General features: G+C 39.5%; 1 protein-coding gene across 1 annotated transcript in view; it reads right to left on the bottom strand.

Annotated features, from left to right (window-relative positions):
• Positions 1-680: 680 nt before the first annotated feature.
• Positions 681-20055, bottom strand: part of IGF1R (insulin like growth factor 1 receptor) — a 180329-nt gene continuing 160954 nt past the window's right edge. The window contains exons 16-21 of the mRNA XM_063448856.1: positions 19166-19395; positions 18547-18657; positions 16115-16274; positions 11898-12027; positions 6157-6291; positions 681-1576 (exon numbers count right to left, since the gene is read on the bottom strand). Coding sequence (XP_063304926.1) covers positions 1210-1576; positions 6157-6291; positions 11898-12027; positions 16115-16274; positions 18547-18657; positions 19166-19395 — 1133 coding nt within the window. The 3' untranslated portion in view covers positions 681-1209. The remainder of the gene's footprint in view (positions 1577-6156; positions 6292-11897; positions 12028-16114; positions 16275-18546; positions 18658-19165; positions 19396-20055) is intronic.

Raw genomic sequence — 20055 nt, 5'->3', positions numbered from 1 at the left:
GAGATGGAAGGGTAAACTTGTAGAGTTTTTTTTTTTTCTTCTTTCGTAGAGAAAATCCAACAAAAAAAAGGAAACAAAATAGCAGCCTTTTCTGTACAGAGATAGATGAATATTTGAACAATAAAAAAGTTATAAAAGGGACACAAATACAATATGTATGTAAATGGTGCTCTGTTTTCACACTGATCTGTAAGGAGCTTCTATAAAGTCTTTGACCCCCCCTCCCCCCAAAAAAAAGTCTACCTATCCCACACCAAAAAAAAAAAAAAAAAGTGAGGTGCAAGAGTAAATTCAGAGAATTAACATTTATGCAGGGAGGCCTGATGTTCTAGAACAGGATTTCACAGTTCCAACTACTGAAGAACTCTCTGGCCATCAAGGTGGTAAGGGAGAGAGTCTACAAATCCTGTTGTCTTTTATCCCATTTTCTGTGGATTTTAAGTATCTTTCATCCAATATTCTCCAGAAGGGAAAATAAAAAAGTACACTTCACTGTAAGAGCCCTTTCTGCATTTCTGTGTGTTGCTGTATTTTTTTTTGCCAGTTTTCTCCAGAATATTTTATCTTATATATGTATATACACGCTTATCCAACTTATGACCTCATCACACACTCACACATAAAAAAAAATAAAAATATATATATATATATATATATATATAGTTATATATAGGGTTTGTTTGTTTTAGTAGATTGTGTTACTAGAATAATAATAGTATACAGTGTGCATGGTCCTGTGATATGCATATGTCTGCACTGTTCAAACTGTGCACAAGTAAATCTATTTGGCAAAAAACTGGCAAAATTCTATAAATGTTGTTGTAGGTTGCATTGAGATTTTGTTAACTTTATATTTTCTTTTTTTTGGAAAAAAAAAAAAAAACATTAAATAAATTATTTCATGTGTATGTGTGTCTGAGCAGGAGAGAAGGTTCCTCTAGCTCAAATGTGGTTTCCACATCAAATATATTATCAGATGCATGGTACTGTAACCATGATGAACTAAGAAAAAGTTGGGGCACTGATCTGACGCACAAGTTCCTTTAGTGAGCAAGAACACCAGTGCCAGAAGGTGGCTGCAGCCAATCCACAAAGAGAAAAAAAAATAGTGTTAGCACTGATAAAGGAGGGATCCTCCTGTGACCAGGTCCTAGAGGTACACAAGGCAGTGTGTGTTGCCACAAGTGTCAGTCAGACCCTCAGCCAAGATCAGCAGGCTGAGGACTGGGGAAGGGGTAGTGCCCTCTCATTCTTGCGCCCCCCATTCATGTGCGCATATGGTTGCCTCTCATCAAAGCTTGCTCGAAGAACAACTACACCAGGGCCATTTTCGGCCTTGTGTCCCAAATGGTGCTCGGAGGTCTGCATGCCGCATGAAGGATCTAACGGAATGTTCTCCATGTTCTCTGCCTCCAGGTCAAGCTCCTCTGTGTCAGGAGGTTTATTCTCCTCACTGTAGAAGAAAGACACCTCTCTATAGGCTGGGTCAAGTTCATCTTTAATGCTGCTGATGATCTCCAGGAAAGAGGGTCTCATTTTCGGGTTGTACTGCCAGCACATGCGCATAAGTTCAAACCTAAGCAATGAAAGGCAAACAAAGTTAAATATAAAGCAACTTGAAAAATATAATACCACACTAAAACTGGATTCTACAAAATTATGAAATACAAATATATTCTGATTGTTTGGTCTATTACTAATATTGAATTCCAAGGCTCAAACCCAACATTTGCTCATGTTGGTGAATGTGTTACGTATCGGAATTTCACACATCCAGCTTGCATAATTTGTTTTGTTGAAAGGGGCTCTCTTTTGACAATTAAGCAAATCCTTGAAAGCAATGCAGCAAAAAAAAAAAAAAGTTATATACGGTGATAATTTTCAGTAAAACATTTCTGGTTGTTATGTGCTGTAACAAGAACAGACAGCATGAATGGCAGACAAGAGGAGAGAACTTGGACTTTACTTCTCTCTACAATGCCTGTTAATAGAACAGCACAACTGCAATAAAATAGGTAATATTGGTCTTGAAAATATTATGGCTATTACCGTTTTTATTTTAGCTGCCCATAAAGTGTTCTACAATCTAACTGGAACTGTGACCATCTTGGGATGCCTTTATAAAGCATTTTGCTTATTCATGATGACAATAGCTAATTGTACATAACAGTGTTACAGCACATCTTTATTGTTGGAATAAGTCCTAATCTAGGTTAAGGGTTAAAAATGCCTTTTCTAATTCACAACACATGGAGAAAGTGACCGTAAACACGTGATTTCACTAGGCTCAATCTTTTCCCGTCACTGATCGCCTTTTCCTGTAACAGTCTGGATGCAAGCACACAGGATCTCTCCTGTACCCTGCTGGCTCCTCACGTGGGGTCCATGCTGGGGAAACGAGATTCAGCAGAGACGTCTGACGTCCACAACAAGCTCTGTCACTTGACGCTCCCCTGAACCACCCTGCACTGACCGTGCTTCCAGCTCTTTCCATAAATGGAAGGTATTTTTCCCCTCTCCCCCTCCCACATGGATTTAATCCCTTGTTTACTGATTCTCCAAGAGGAGCTACCTCCTGCATCCACAGGGGGAAGGATTCATGCACAGAAAAACACTCTCCTCCTCACACTGCAGCGGAGTATTATGACCATGTAGAGCAGAACTGGAAGAACAGAATGTCTATTATGTATACATTTACACAAGCAAAATAGATTATACAGTAATATTATAGCAAAATATCTTAGTATACATATCTGGCACTGGTTATTGGGTTGCTAAAATTATAAAATAAAGCTATAACTCTGTATATAGATAATAGATCTCAAAATAGTTATCTCAAAATATATCATATATATATATACACGTGCAGACTTGGTTCTAATTCCCTTTGCTAAAATTTGGAATGTTATGTACAGGGCCATGCAAACTCACTGCATGTAATCGTTAATAAGTAGTGATACATTTGTGTCTCAACTCCTATTTATAGATTTTTATGATTTTATCACATATTTTCTAAGATCGGAATGCTAGGAATAGCCAACAGCTGTAGCCAAGGTACAATTTAAATCATCTTAAACCAAAAGAAGGCTGAGTATGATAGGAACTGTGGTCCAGCACCAAGGTACAGATTGACCCCTGTGATCAAGAGAAACCTGTATCCTAGAACGGACAACATCTCTTGATTCTACTAGTGTTTGAAGTACAACAGCAAGCACCCAATCAGAATATTCCCCAAAACTAGTCAAGGAGAAGGCAGGAGAGTTAGGACAGAGTGAGTCAGCTAGGTTTTCCCCATCATAGGCCCCCTTAGAAACATCCAGCAATGCTCATCTTTCAATCACACGAAGCAAAAAACAAACAAACATGTTTTGCAGACAGCTAATAAACCGTCTGGTGGGGTTATTTTTTGTCTAAATGCCTGTGATGCCTCATTGATGGTAGGGGAGGGGAAAGGGGGGCATCAATGTCTCTGAAAGAGAGAACGCTCCTATTCACTTTATACATGAAGAACTGAACCACACAGTGCACACGGACTGTAACCTGGCTGGGGAACTGGAACTGAAGGCCTAAATTTAGAAACACACACGTTAACAGCCGTCAAGAAGCACTTAGCCCACCTGAATGGAGGAAGACATTTAGCCAGACTAGTAGCATTAACACAGAATAGTGACCCAGAACACACTACGGTATCATAAGAGAGGATTAATATTAGTTTAGGATGGGCACAAAGATGAGCTTCAAATAAAGTCTATAAAAAGGATCACAGAATAGGAGTGTTCTGAGCCCCTCCAGCTAATGTCGTACTGGAAGAGCGAGGCTGCATAGAAGATATACAGGGTTCTTCGCTAAAGTGAAAACTCAAGGTCAATTCAAAATGAATTTCAAATTAAAGGCCAGAGTAAGGGATTGGAAAACATGGCTAATAGAATTTGTCCAGTTCAGCAATTTGACCTTAAATTTGAAATTTACTTTGAATTCACCTTTAATCTCTTACTTTACTGAATAACCCGGATAGCATCTCCATTTAAAATTCCCTTTTATTTCCTGTAAAAACTTCAATGGATGTTCTCAATTGTCTTGGAAGCACAATATTTTACTTACTGTACTAAATGCACTTATACATCGTAAATACCAATAATGATATAGAATAATATAGAATAAGGGGACTTTTTTTCCTCGTGTTTTTATTATAAAAATGCTAAATGTTTTACATAGAGCCCACAGAGTAGTGTCTGCTCTAATATGTCCAGTCCCCAAACCTCAAAACCAGCATATGTACTACCATGATCTAGTACAGCCAATCTTTAGTCACAAGACACATACCACCAGGTTCATATGCAGCTATTACACCACCACAAATGTGGCTATAATAACATTTTAAACAAGTATTATTCCTGATAAAACACTTTCTAAATAAATTAAAACGGAAAGAATAGAGCAGTTCCCATCCATAAGATATACTATAATGATCATACTGACAATCACTTATATATTTACATTATACTAAATGCAATTCTCGAAACTTCTGTTTCAGACAATGAAAAATAACAGATTGTGACTATATAAAATATTCCACAAGTTCCATGCTTAGCAATGATACAGCCAAGTTCTAATATATGTCCACACTTTATTATAACGGTATGCAATACATTAGTCCTAACATAGTGTGATACAATTTACACAAATACATTTGCACCAAACGTATTGCGCTCATAGAAGTGAAGTGTAAATCAGCATATAGGGTGCCTCTCCTCATTAAAGGAACACTATAGTCACCTAAATTACTTTAGCTAAATAAAGCAGTTTTAGTGTATAGATCATTCCCCTGCAATTTCACTGCTCAATTCACTGTCATTTAGGAGTTAAATCACTTTGTTTCTGTTTATGCAGCCCTAGCCACACCTCCCCTGGCTATGATTGACAGAGCCTGCATGAAAAAAAAACTGGTTTCTCTTTCAATCAGATGTAATTTACCTTAAATAAGTGTATCTCAATCTCTAAATTGAACTTTAAATCACATACATCAGGGTCTAGCAAGCTATTAACATAGCAGAGGATAAGAACATCTTAATTAAACAGAACTTGCAATAAAGAAAGCCTAAGTAGGGCTCTCTTTACAGGAAGTGTTTATGGAAGGCTGTGCAAGTCACATGCAGGGAGGTGTGACTAGGGTTCATAAACAAAGGGATTTAACGGCAGAGGATTCAGCAGTGAGGCTGCAGGGGCATGTTCTATACACCAAAACTGCTTCATTAAGCTAAAGTTGTTCAGGTGACTATAGTGTCCCTTTAAGGGGGACTAATTTCCCTTCTGGTATTTTCAATCTACCTCCTGTGCAAACCCCAGCGATGGGGATAAAACATGGGACTTCAGCCGGGTCTCAGTCAAAAAAGGATTTTAATTATACAAATTTTATATATATATATATATATATATATATATATATATATATATATATATATATATATATATATATATATATATATATATATATATATATATATATATATATATATATAAAAAATAGAATAATGCAAAAATATATATATATATAAAAAAAACAAAAACAACACAACATCATCAGTTTGCACTAATATCGATTGGAAATTCCAGAAAGGCTATTAACCCCCCTAAATTGGGGGAGGCCGATTAACACTTCAATTCTGTGACTGTAAGATGTTTGTCAGAAATGTATTAGTGTAAATTGCATAACACTATGTTATGTCTATTTGTATTAAAGAAACAGTGCATTCCCTGTATATATTTTGTATGAAATACAATAGACCCCGTTGTTGTTTTTTTCCCCGCTCACCATCTAGATTGCTGTAATCAATTTTCTAGGCTATTGTCATTCGACCTGGTTTACAAGTCAATTTTAATAGGATGGGTGATTGACTGTTACAGATAAAGAATATATGGTCGTGAACAAAAAGTTCTGAATATAGATTTTGAATATTTTATCACACTGGAAAAATTATTTATTTTCTAAAAATTATCTGAAGCAGTAATTCCAAATCCCAATGGAATTTGAAGATACACCATACTCAGGTTTAAATGTAGTGAACAAAACAATGCTAAGCTTATTAGCTTAGACCAATATCCTAATGAGGCACATGGAAAGCAAGAGAGGACACAATTAAAGCAGAGGTTACGTACAGCATATCTGGACAGTTGTCCGGCTTCTCCAGTAGACCCCCTTCCATTACAAACCGGAGAACCTGTTCATTAGACATGCCCTGGTAAGGCTGCTCCGCCAATGTGGCAATCTCCCATAGCACAACTCCAAACGACCTATGGAGAAAAAATAAAAAGGAAAAAGAGTGACTTATCGGACAGTGAATTTAGCATGCAGGAAAAAAAGGAAATATCATCCCAAAACAATAACACTTAAACAAAGTGACTAATTATCAAAGTGACTAATGACCTAATCTCCGCTAAATCCAAAGGTCACTACTCCATATTAATTCTCCTTGACCTCTCTGCTGCCTTTGACACAGTTGATCATGCTCTCCTCCTTCAAACTCTTCAATCACTCGGTCTCTGTGACTCTGTCCTCTCTTGGTTTTCCTCCTATCTCTCCCAATGCTCATTTAGTGTCTCCTTTTCCAAGGATACCTCCTCCCCTCGCCCTGTCTCGGTTGGAGTTCCCCAAGGCTCTGTCCTTGGTCCCCTTCTATTTTCTCTTTATACTGCCTCTCTTGGAAAACTTATTGCCTCTTTTGGATTCAACTACCACCTGTACGCTGATGACACTCAGATATACCTCTCCTCACCGGACCTCTCCCCGGCCGTCCTGCAACGTGTCACTGCTTGCCTCTCTTCCATCTCTGACTGGATGTCGTCACGCTTTCTCAAACTGAACTCCTTGTCTTTCCTCCTCCTAATACTGATCCTCCTCTCTCACTCTCCCTTCAAGTCAGTGATATCCACATAAGTCCATCCCTACAAGCGCGCTGTCTTGGCGTCATACTTGACTCTGGTCTCACCTTTGAGTCTCACATCCAGTTTGTTGCCAAGTCCTGTAGGTTTCAACTCAAAAACATAGCCCGCATCCGCCCCTTTCTTACGCAAGATGCTACCAAGGAGCTCGTCCATGCTCTAGTAATTTCCCGCATGGATTACTGTAACCCTCTCCTGATTGGTCTCCCCAAAAGCCGTACTGCCCCGCTACAGTCTGTAATGAATGCTGCAGCTAGACTGATTTTCCTATCCAGTCGGTCCTCTCACACCTCGCCCCTCTGCCAGTCCTTACATTGGCTCCCTGTATCCTATAGGAGTCAATTCAAAGTGCTAACCCATACATTTAAAGCACTGAACAATTCCAGCCCCTCTTATATCTCTTCACTGATCCATAGGTATGCCCGTCCTCGTACCCTCCGCTCTGCCCGTGACCACCTCCTGACCGCTGCTCGCACCCGTACGGCCAACTCGCGCTTGCAGGACCTCTCACGGGCAGCTCCTCTCCTATGGAATAGCTTGCCTACTGCCATCAGACTCTCCCCTAGTCTTCAATCATTTAAGAAGGCCTTAAAACCCATCTCTTCAGGAAAGCGTATGGCCTCCCAGAGTAATCTCTCCCTTACATACCTGTCTCTTGCTCTCTCCTATGGGATAGTGCTTTGCTCTCTCCTCCAGCTCTGCTTCACTCCTACTTGATATTTCCTATCCTAATGTTTCTAATACCCCACCTCCTATAGTCTGTAAGCTCATTTGAGCAGGGTCCTCTTCAACCTATTGTTCCTGTAAGTTTTCTTGTAATTGTCTTATTTATTGTTACATCCCCCCTCTCAAAATATTGTAAAGCGCTATGGAATCTGTTGGCGCTATATAAATGGCAATAATAATAATAATAATAACAACAAGGGAAGAACTGCACACACAAATGATTATACACTGCTGGTAGCTGCAATTTAGGTGCTTGAATGGTTTTCATTAATTTGTTAATTTAATTAAACTACCACGAGCTGCAGTATTTCACATGCATAATGGTATGGCACTGTGGTAGAGCTGTACATGAAGCCATAAGGAACACTGATTTAAAAAAAATAAAGGAGGCGGAGCTTGACAGGCAACCAGCACAGACGCCATCTCTGGGGCTCCTCGACCTAAACAGTAAAAACCGGGGATTTATCCCAAACCCACTGGCACACAACTTACCTGCACGATACCATCGGTTGCAGGAGACCGAGAGGCACACACCGATGCCTTTTTTCAGCAAACGGGCGCCAAACATAAACGCAGACCACCCAAGGCCTCCCACGCAGCCGGCCCGAAAATCACACCGCACACCTCAGCAGCCTGGTGGGACTTGGACTGGCTCACACCAGATCCCCTACAGACGCAGGCTCAAAGGTCAGCAGCAAAAGGGAAAAAAATCCCAAGCGGCCGCCTCACAAGATATGCAGGACATACGCTTGCTGCTACAACGCACACCAAAGCCCAGGGAGTAGGAGCTGACTGAAACGGAGGCCCAGGACCTTAAAGAGACAGGAGGGGTGAGTGACACCACACAGGAGCCACCACCAACAGGGCTCCAGACAACGCAAACCCCGACTAGCCAGGACCCTGCGACTAAGCAGGACATCGACAACCTTTTTAACCGCATCCAACAACTATTTGCGGCAGATATAGCCGCGGTGCACACAGTAACTGCTCATGTCCAGGCAACGGACTCGACTGTGGCTGACCTACAACATCAGCTAACTGCATTAACAGACACAGTCAAACAGTTAGGAACCACAAGCAGAAATGGGATACGGCTGTACAGTCTATGGAGGGAACATACAAAGAAAAAACAATAGTGTAATACAGTATATACAGTGAATAGTGCGCTTTAAATGGATGCACTCACGAGATAGTGGAGATAAAAGAGCATTCAAAGGTGCCTCCCCAGGATATATGGGGGGATACTGGTATCCTTTGCAAATGTCGAGCAGCCAATGGGACACAGGACTCCAGGTGAGTAGTAGTAGAAAATATTAGTAATTTTATTTTCTTTAAAAAGGTGAAACAACACCATAGAAATAAAATTTAAAAGTGCAGCAATAGGTCCAACGCGTTTCGTTCAACACAGGAACTTCATCAGGGACCGCACAATAAAAGAAATCACCAGCAGTATTACAGATTGTAAACAAATATACATCCTGTATACATCCAATATACAGTCAAACAGTTACAGGGGTCCCACACGGAAACCTCGCTGAGAATAGACGCCATGGACGAAAGAGCACGCCAGAAAAATATCAAGATACGAGGGGTTGCAGAAACAGTCACCCCCGAAGAAATACCAAGAATGGTGTTCAAACTACTCCCGGCGAAACAGGCCAAACAATTCACCCACGACGGGGCCTACCGCATAGCTAAGTCCCCCAGGGCGCCGAACACAGCCCCAAGGGACATAATCTTATGCTGTGGTACGAGACAAGACAAGCATGCCCTATTGAAAGCAACATTCAACAAGACACCTATGGACTTTGAGACTCACAAGATCTCGCTTTTCCAGGATTTCCACCGTTCCACGCTAACATGGCGGAAAACAATGCAACCCATCACGCGAAAACTACAAGAAGCAGGCATATGATACCGATGGTCAACGCGAACGTCCCTTACGGTATACAAAAACGGCACACAGCTGAAGGCAACCGACGTGGCGGAAGCCACCACCTTCCTAGCAGCAGTGGGCATCAATGACGCCCCACAAGAGCAGAGAGCCAGAGACACTAACCGGACTTGGATAACATTACCCCGTTCACCCCACGGAACGGGCAGGGTGACGTGACATAAAGTGCCACCTCCTCTTAAGTTGCAGCACTATGGTTTTATTGTTTCACATTTTGTAATATGTTTTCAATGTTGTTTTTACCCGGTAACTAAAACTTTCATATAATGATCTGACTGAAGTCCCAGAGATATCTGTGCACCTAGGTAGTCGTTCTCCTAGAGACGACCTAGCTAACGACTGCTCGCCATCGACTAGACCACACTCACCTCCCTCCCCCCGATGTCCCCTACACAGCATAAACTACCCACGAAAGCACACGCTAACTCCACTAATAGACACCTTATATTTATCTCTCCCAGCGTTGCTATAGGTGTAGGAATTTCATTTATGAGAATAGAACATGCCATGCTTATACATAGACAACTGATAGCACAACAAGCTAATAAAAGGGTCACTTAGGCCCAGTTGCAACCAGACGGGCCCCCAACAACTGACTATGAACCCCTTACAAGGGCTCACACCTAGACGACCATAGACAGGAAGGCCCGAACCTTGAGACTCGACTAAAAGTTTACTTGTTTGATACAGATTAAAAAAAAAAAAGATAACTCAGGGGCCATGCTGGGGATAAACAATGCGTCCCCCAGCTTACTACTGTCAACGTGAGAAACTACTATGTCATATCGTTTGCATACTTGGTAATCCTCCTTCACATCATAGCTACTCCAGCTTTAAGTTATACTCTGTAGTATTATTGACCAAGGGATGCGATACGCTCACAAATAATACTGATCCCCATTACCACTGTTTAGCCAGTAGCTCCTAGCTGCACTCAAATTAATTGGTATACCTACTGTCGTCTTACACTACCACTGCATACCTGGAGAGTAGCTACACACTATTATAAGCATGCTTTTACACCCCACTCGAACTTACTTCTCACTATGTCTATGACTTTGCATAGCTCAGTATGTCTCGCTCAATAATTATGCCAGACATGTAATGCCTAGTCTGTACTCTACAAAAAATTGTGCTGTATATTCAAATGCCATGTAAGTGAAATGTCTGGTTTCATTAATCTTTCTTGCCAACGCTGTTGTGGCATTGGAGAAAATGTCTGTTAAACTCATGCACTCAAAAAATAAAGAATAAAAAAAAAAAAAAGAATAACGAGGGGATTAGGAAGTAATTAGAGATATTTTCGGACGATGGAAAAAGAAAGGAAGTCTTGATATATAAAGCCAAGTGAGAGTGGAGCTTGATAGTACTTGCAGATTGGGTAAGATTTGTGAATCTATATCTATATGTTGTATCAGCACTAAATATAAAACAAATTTTGTGAAAGTGCAAAAATAAATAAATAAATACATTTTAAAAAAATTGTGAGATATGATGAATGACAAATTGAGATAAGGGAAGCATATGTTTCCACCTATAAATTTTCTATAAGGGGATATTAATAGAAGGTGCTTTGTAAACTGAAAAAAACAAATGCTAACAAATAAGTTTACATTACATTAAAAAAAACAAAAACCTGATAGAACAGGAGAGCAAATCTAATACAGGCAACAGGCATAGACAATGTTGGAAAATGGGTTAACAGGTATTGTGTTTAGTCACGTACATGCATTTAATCGCAACGCAGCTGCTACGCATTATGGTCGCTCCTACCATGAGAACAGAATGCCTATTTTTGGAAGCCTCTGTCTCTAATGGCGACTAAGGTATACACATGTCCATGCACACCCCAAATCCACCAAAATTGAATCCGCAGAAGAATGCCATTTAGGATTAAACCAAGAACATGTTCATTGTTGTGTGGAATTTGGATTGCAATCAAATCATATGTAACTGGCTTGGAATTTTATTTTTAAAAAGCCAGGGCTGATAAAGATTATTCGTGGGAATTATTTTTAAAGGTACACATACAGATGATGAGAACAGAATATTAGAAAACAAAAAAGATGCAAAATAGGTGATCAAGCTTTGAAAAACAGGAATTACACTTAGGAGTTATTCAGCATATGTTTAGATATATCGTACTTTCTCACACATTGCTATGACAAAATATAGAATGAAATTCTGAACAGTGCTAAAGGAAGCCTGTTCAAACGACACTATATAGAAATCTAACACTCCTTGTCATCATGCGTAAAGTAGAAGTGCAATCTCTTACCAAACATCAGAGTTGGTGGTGAAGACTCCGTCCTTAAGAGATTCTGGAGACATCCAGCGTACAGGAAGAAGTCCTTTCCCTCCTTTTCTATAATAATCAGTCTCATAGATATCACGTGTCATACCAAAGTCTACAGAGAAAGAAAAGGTTACCACATGTAACTGAATCTGAAGGTATTTTTGTCTTTCATGTGGGATGCTGTGCTATGAGGGACAAACTCAAAAGAGTAAATAAATAAACAATGGATAGCAGAGGGCATCTCAAGTGCTACATGCAACACGTATGTGGCTGACTGTATTGGACATTATTTACACCGTAAGTGGCACATTCTATTGCTCCTACATTTCATTTTCCATACATTAGATAAAAGAATGATAGAGTGATCAGTCTACTTCTTAAACAGCAAAGTAGCTTACAGTAATATTAACGTGCATCAGGGGGTCTAAGCACTGTACACAAATGAAGCCATTCACAAAAAAACGTTTCACAGATCAGGGAAGTGCGTGAATGTTATTCTAGAACACATTTCAATGAATTAATAACATTATGTCTTGAAGGATTAATAAAGTGGTCATACCAAAACCTGAATTATCTACACTATTTGTAGAGGTTATTGTCAAAGAATACCCAATCTCTCGCTTTAAAATTCTGCTCATAATTACAGCAATTAGCAAATATCAGTGCAGAGAGAGGCCCATTACATCTACTAGTGATATCACATGGTGAAGATATGCTTGCCCTCGCCAGTACAAGTACTTGTATAGCATAGTCTTGCTTTGCCGTCACATCCTTGCATTGTAATGAATTACCTATCACAAGAATTTCTGCACAGAGTTTTGTTAATATGCTTAGCAATTCAATTAAAAACAAAGAGAGCCAGAACTGGCTGAGAGGATTCAGGCACATACTAAAAATTGATTGAGCGTATTGAAGATGGCAAGCATCACAAAGTTTAGAATTATTTAAATAATCCATTTCATAGTTTTGCATTTTTTTATTTTTTACCAAACGTTACATGTTAACATCTACAAATGAATGGACAAGAGAATGTATGTATATTGATAAAAAAAAAGAAAGAAAAAAAAAGAATTTTCATGATGTTTATATATTATAACCTATGTATGTATATATATATATATTTTATTTATTCGTAATCCATAAACCAATGTTCAGCAACCATTGGTTTATGAATGTATCCATCCTACAGTCCAGGCTGAAATATAGTGGCTCCTTCTCGATCCTCCAGGATTTCAAGAGCTACAACATAAATAGGAATCTATGAAATGAGAACTAAAATAGTGTATTACCGTTAGGTGAGAAACCTCCACCACATCCACCCTATGTGGAGCTCTCACCTTGTTATAATACACTTTTATTCGGTCTGCGTTTCGTCCTAATTGACATCTGGTTCAGGGACTTGGTACTGGCCCCACAGTGTATTTCACAATATAAACAATATGTCAATATCCAATGGTATTCCCAGTTTTATTTGTATCCAAAATTAGAAATTCATAACTCAAAATAAAATTAAAGGAGCACTATAGTGCCAGGAAAACAAACTCTTTTTCCTAGCATTATAGGGTCTTTAGGTCCCCCACCTTCAGGGTCCCACTCCTGCTGGGCTGAAGGGGTTAGAACCCCTTCAGCCACTTACCTTTCTCCAGCGCCGGGCTCCCTCTGCGCTGGGGAACTCTCCTCCCTCTGCAGACGTCAACGCCTGATGCGCATCTGCAGCAAGGGCCGCACGCGCATTCAAACCGCCCATAGGAAAGCATTTCTCAATGCTTTCCTATGGACGTCCAGCGTCTTCTCACTGTGAGAAGCGCGGAAGCGCCTCTAGCGGCTGTCAGTGAGACAACCACTAGAGGCTGGATTAACCCTCAGTGTAGAGGGATACATCCAGCAGCAATTCAAATCCACATTTAAAAGGATGCACTTTTTAAAATGAGATATTGTTTAAACATTCACATAGGAGCAAATCTGCTCAATAAAAATACATAAAGAAAGGAAGGAATCACCCTGGATACCTGCAATGTTGTAAATATCAGCAGTTACGTGATAGGTTTTTAAAGAGCATGTAGCAGCAATGTAAATCTGCATGCAAAGGAATACACCTAGCAGCAATTCCATTCTAGATCTAGATGGATACACCTATTTGATATGAAGTATTCTTTAAACATCAACATGAGAGTAAATCTCCTTAATATAAATACATGAAAAAGGGAGAAATGACAGGCAATAATCTGCTCAGATCTACTGATTGGACCTGTGACTGGAAACAAAATGACAAGATTCAGCAAACTCCGGCTGAGTTTATGGGATAAGAAAAACACTCAGATGATCAGAAATAAAAGTATTTGTACATAAAGCCTTTTATTGGTTTGGGAGGAGTCTGCTTGCAGCAAATACATTAAATCTGCAAGAACTTTGATTGGATTTCCATACATTATTTCAATACATTATTTATACAATGCATGAAACGTGAGGATCCCTTTCAGCCTATGGTAAAGAGTCTCTCCAATCACAATCGGGTTGAGGTGAACAGTTCTTTTTGCGGATGATACTAAGATATGTAACAGGGTTGATGTTCCAGGAGGGATAAGCCAAATGGCTAATGATTTAGGTAAACTAGAAAAATGGTCAGAGTTGTGGCAACTGACATTTATTGTGGATAAGTGCAAGATAATGCATCTTGGACGTAAAAACCCAAGGGCAGAGTACAGAATATTTGATAGAGTCCTAACCTCAACATCTGAGGAAAGGGATTTAGGGGTGATTATTTCTGAGGACTTAAAGGTAGGCAGACAATGTAATAGAGCAGCAGGAAATGCTAGCAGAATGCTTGGTTGTATAGGGAGAGGTATTAGCAGTAGAAAGAGGGAAGTGCTCATGCCATTGTACAGAACACTGGTGAGACCTCACTTGGAGTACTATACACAGTACTGGAGACCATATCTTCAGAAGGATATTGATACCTTAGAGAGAGTTCAAAGAAGGGCTACTAAACTGGTTCATGGATTGCAGGATAAAACTTACCAGGAAAGGTTAAAGGATCTTAACATGTATAGCTTGGAGGAAAGACGAGACAGGGGGGATATGATAGAAACATTTAAATACATAAAGGGAATCAACACAGTAAAGGAGGAGACTATATTTAGAAGAAGAAAAACTACCACAACAAGAGGACATAGTCTTAAATTAGAGGGACAAAGGTTTAAAAAAAATATCAGGAAGTATTACTTTACTGAGAGGGTAGTGGATGCATGGAATAGCCTTCCAGCTGAAGTGGTAGAGGTTAACACAGTAAAGGAGTTTAAGCATGCGTGGGATAGGCATAAGGCTATCCTAACTATAAGATAATGCCAGGGACTAATGAAAGTATTTAGAAAACTGGGCAGACTAGATGGGCCGAATGGTTCTTATCTGCCGTCACATTCTATGTTTCTATGTTTCCCATAAGTGTCAACAATAATTTGGAAATAGCCTTAGCTTAAAAAAAAAAAAAAAAAAAGACTGCCCCTGGATCAGTGATATAAAAGGAGAAATGTAATTTACTCCTTTGAAGTCCAAGTTGTGCAAAATGGATGGCGATCTCTTCCCTTCTCTCTCCAAACTATGGACAAGCCACAGCCATTCGGGAGTGCTGGCTGCCCCTAGAAAAGCATCTACAATGGAGGAGATGACTAGTTCTACATGAATACACGAATGTCTTGGTATCCAGACATTCATCAACTTTTACATGTCACAAAGATCATGCCTGCCTGCACCTGCAGTACGGAACAAGCCAGGTGCAAAAAGCACAAGATGTGAGAAATACTTATAAAAAATATAAATAAATAAAAAAAAAGGACAAGCAGTCAGCCTGATATATTTCTTCTTGTGACAGTATATGCTGGGAAGGTGCATATTCATTACTCTTGATAATTATATTTACCACTGGATTGCAAACATAAAAAGACCGATAACTGGCTGCTCGATTTAGAGAGACTGGCTGTTTATTACAGATAAGAGATATTCAAAAAATATAATAATTTTTCTCCATGAAAATGAGCAAGAAACAGATTGTCTGGAACAAGAGAAACGGATCAGAAAGCTGAATGAGAGAGCAGACTGCTCCCCCCTGTGATATAAATGGAGAGAAAGGGTTAGATGAACATCACACAGGTCTGAAGGAAGTGGAGAGGAGTCTACATAAATAGGATAGAGTTGTAACATACCTCCAATTTTGACAGTGAAATCTTCGGCTACCATACAGTTTCTGGCAGCTAAGTCTCTGTGAACGAACTTGTTTGCATTAAGGTATGACATGCCGTCTGCAATCTCTCCTGCCATCTGGATCATTTTTTTCAAGGAAGGAGGATGCTGTCCAGAAGAATTCTACAATGTGAACAGAGGCACTGGCTTTAATACACATGGCAGGTCTCAAAAGTGCCAAAATGTTCAATTAAATCTTATGTTGAAAACATCATTGGCTTGGGGGGGAGGGGGTGTTGCTTCTTGCTTTAAATTATTTTATAGCGAAAAGCACATAATCACAAAATGAAACCGCTCATCAATTTCTTTATCACAATTCACATCTGCTTTTACAAACTATAGTTAAAGAGAGATTTTCTGGCAATTTCCCTACTTTGATGTGTATGTTGGGAAAAATCTGCTTGGCTGTTTAAAGCAGACAGACAAATTCCTTACAAGCAATCTTGTGTCTCCTACTACAGAATTAGTAATGTGACACAATTAATTTAGGTTATTATAATGAAGCATAGAAGGGTTTCAGACTAATAGTTCACATTTTCATGATGCCAATAGCATGGCCACCTCCCACTTGTACTTCATTTATTCTCATGCAGTTTAAGTGGATACGTTTCATGCAGCAGAACACTGCCGTGAGTGTAATTGAAAACTGCACCTGCAGGATGCATTGTATCAAATTCAATAAAATAATTCCTGGGAAGTCCTGTAGGTACCTCAAAGGTTGGCTAATTATAACAACCTGTTTTCTTCTAGTGCAGAGGAAATGCTTCAATATCTCAGAAAAGGAAAACAGATATGTTTAATATAGCTATAAAAATAGGCGATAACTAGCTTTTGATAACATTCTTTAGCGGTCTGTCTGTAGCAGTGTGCTGGGACGAGTGTAAATTTATAATATGAAGGTGCTTCATCACTTTCTTTTACAAGAGACTAACCACAGAATACAGAATATAAAAAAAAAAGAAGAAGAAGAAGCAACGTCTCTTTAAACTTTGCCTCTGAGACTTGCAGAGACCAGAGATTTTTTTTCTTTCTTTTTTTTTTTTGTAAATAAATCAAGGCTGTAGGAAGAAACCTGTCATTATATTGACCAAACTGTCTACTCAGTGGGAACATCACATGCTACATGCACAGCCACATCAAGAGGCTGTGTGCAGTAAAACATTAATTACGTCTCTCTCATCATGGAGCTATTTCGAGGAGGCAAACAAAGTATCTATCTCTTATTACTTATTTTTACCTTACGAAAAAGTAAAATTTGTGCCTAAAGATATTCAGTATGGAGATGGGCATGAAGTGAAGTACCAAGTATTTTTACCTTTGCCAATTGTAAGCAATTCAATGAAAGCTGCAGCTTGGTAAAACCACAAACCATCACCTTCACTGTCCAATCTCCCTGATAGAGGAATCACACCATCTCTCATGTTAAGGTGAAGGAATGTACATATGCATCATCCCGTTCTGATTTTTGCAAAAAGTCTTAAATAAGGATATAGGTGCGATAAATATTTGAAATCGACATAAGCAGTGTAATATTGTATAATGAGATGCTCAAAAATGTAACTAAAGTACCTTAAACAAATCACACAGTAAGCATCACAGTACTGCTGTGCAATATTTCATGGGAAGAAATTTACAAAGATTTGTGTTCCGAAGACTTATTGACGCAATAATGAACAGTCATGCTGGAAGTTCTCATACAGACAACCTAGAGTAACGCTAAACTAAATTTAGTGGATATGGTGCCACGAGGGACCAAGGTCCATCGTATTGTAGGTAGTCATGCCATTTCAGATGGTTCGACTTCTTACCTTGGGTATGCTGGGCACTGCTCTCGCCTCCACTGTTAAAAACAAAAGCTCTCTTGGTTAGACCCTGCAACCCTGGTCAACTCACTGACTGAGAGAATTCAGCTGACAAGCTCAGGAGGGCTAGTGGAAACTCCTGCTCGGAGGCATCTGACTCTCCATCTTTAGTATTGGAAGCAGAGAGCAGTGCTATCAGACAACAGGTTAAAACGCAAACCGTTCTAAACGGTTGACTACTTACAAATGGGTTGACAAGGGCACTTCTGATTGCAGGCTTTTCAATTTGCACGCTGCCTATTCAGAGAAAAGGCAGCCTTTACAATGCTGCATAGTAACACCTTTAGTGGCAGTCACTCACATGGCTACTAAAGGTGCTTAATGGGGCTGTTCTGCACAATGTTCAACATTGATGGTTAGTGTTTCCAGGCTGTCCATAGAGATGCAAAGAATTGGATTTGAATGCGGCGCGGCGCGACGCGGGAGAAAAGGTAATCAAAATCACATTTTCAGGACGATCAAAGCGGGGCCTTCCACCTAAACATCCAGACCAGTAATATAGTGTCAGCAATTAATAAACATTCTTTACTAACCTCCGTGTCTGGTCTTAGGGATCTCAGGTAGCTCTTGAGGTCTCCGCGTGTCATTAGCTCCATGATAACAAGGGTTGGCTGACCTTGTGAAACAACACCTAGTAAACGCACCTGCAAGAGGAGAGATTGTGTAAAAAGAAATGCACTTAACCTGTTTACATTAGGACTTCATGCAGAATTGTATGGCCAAACACATTTTATCAGATAGATGGCGAGTGACAAACCAGACTGCTGGCTTATTGCTGGCACAGTGTGATTTGATACTAAAGGATCTGTGCACAGCCCACTGCCGATGGAATTAACACACTGCTTATCCCTTGACTGGCTGCACACACTGTTCTGCATTATGACGGGGATACAAATCTTACACTCAAGATCAACAAAACAATATGCTTTTGATAGAATGAGAAATTGGCTAGTGAAGCTGATGAAAGGGAGCTTCCATTCTCTTACTCACCAAGCTTTCATTTAAAATTTAGAATGTTTATGTTGCATACAGACACCAAACTCTCTATAGATGGATAGGGTTTTAACCCCGTAAGGACACATGACATGTGTGACATGTCATGATTCCCTTTTTCCCCCAGAAGTTTTTCACATTTTTTTCCCCATTACTGACCACGTGGTGACAATTGAACTCCTTCATGACTGAAGCCTCATTCAAGAACTCTATTCTCTCCCGCATACTGGCAGCTTCATTCACAGTCTTTATTGCCACCCTTGTCTCCGCTTCATCCTTCACAACTCCTTTAGCAATGCCCTCGTACACCATTCCAAATGATCCCTGACCAAGCTCACGATTCATTGTGATCTTCTCTCGAGGAACCTCCCACTCATCAGGAACATACACTGTAATACAAAGTAAAGGGTCTTCATATTCACAGCAACCAGACTGTTGACACTGTGCCCTACACTGTAAAGTCCTGAAATACCCTAGACAGAATAGTTCCTATGTTAAAGTAGAAAGGCAGCAAGAATAGGTAATATTGTTAGTCATGATTGACATAAGAAAATGGTTCTGGACTTAGGTGGTACTGTTAACGGATAAGAATAGAAGAATTTTTTTTCAAAGCGGCTCTGTGCCCAAACTTTTTGTCTGGTATAACGGTATAATCCAGACGAATACTTTTCTGTTATAAAAATTACAATTCTCTTTCCTGAAGATGTTAGTGCCTGAAATACATGTGTTTTATTTATTTTCTTTGTTTATATTTATCTAGGAATAGAATGTTATTTGCAAACTATTTATCAAAACATGCATATATTAAAGTGGGCAAGTTAACCAGCCTGTTGAAATAATGTTTACAATTTCCTTTGTTAGTCTGTAACAAAGAGCATTTGAACGTTACTGTGGATTTAAAAAAAGCTCAAACATACAATGAGCTGAATGTACTCTGAAGGATGTAGAGCAAAAATACAAAGTGGAAAACTACATTGCCCGGTGCTTTAACTTTACCTGTTTGTCACAAAAAAATAAATAAAAAAAATAGTCAAGGTGTTTTCAAATTC

This window comes from Pelobates fuscus, chromosome 3 (assembly GCF_036172605.1).
Source record: "Pelobates fuscus isolate aPelFus1 chromosome 3, aPelFus1.pri, whole genome shotgun sequence".
NCBI lineage: Eukaryota > Metazoa > Chordata > Amphibia > Anura > Pelobatidae > Pelobates > Pelobates fuscus.
This window is presented reverse-complemented; position numbering and strand designations above follow the sequence as displayed.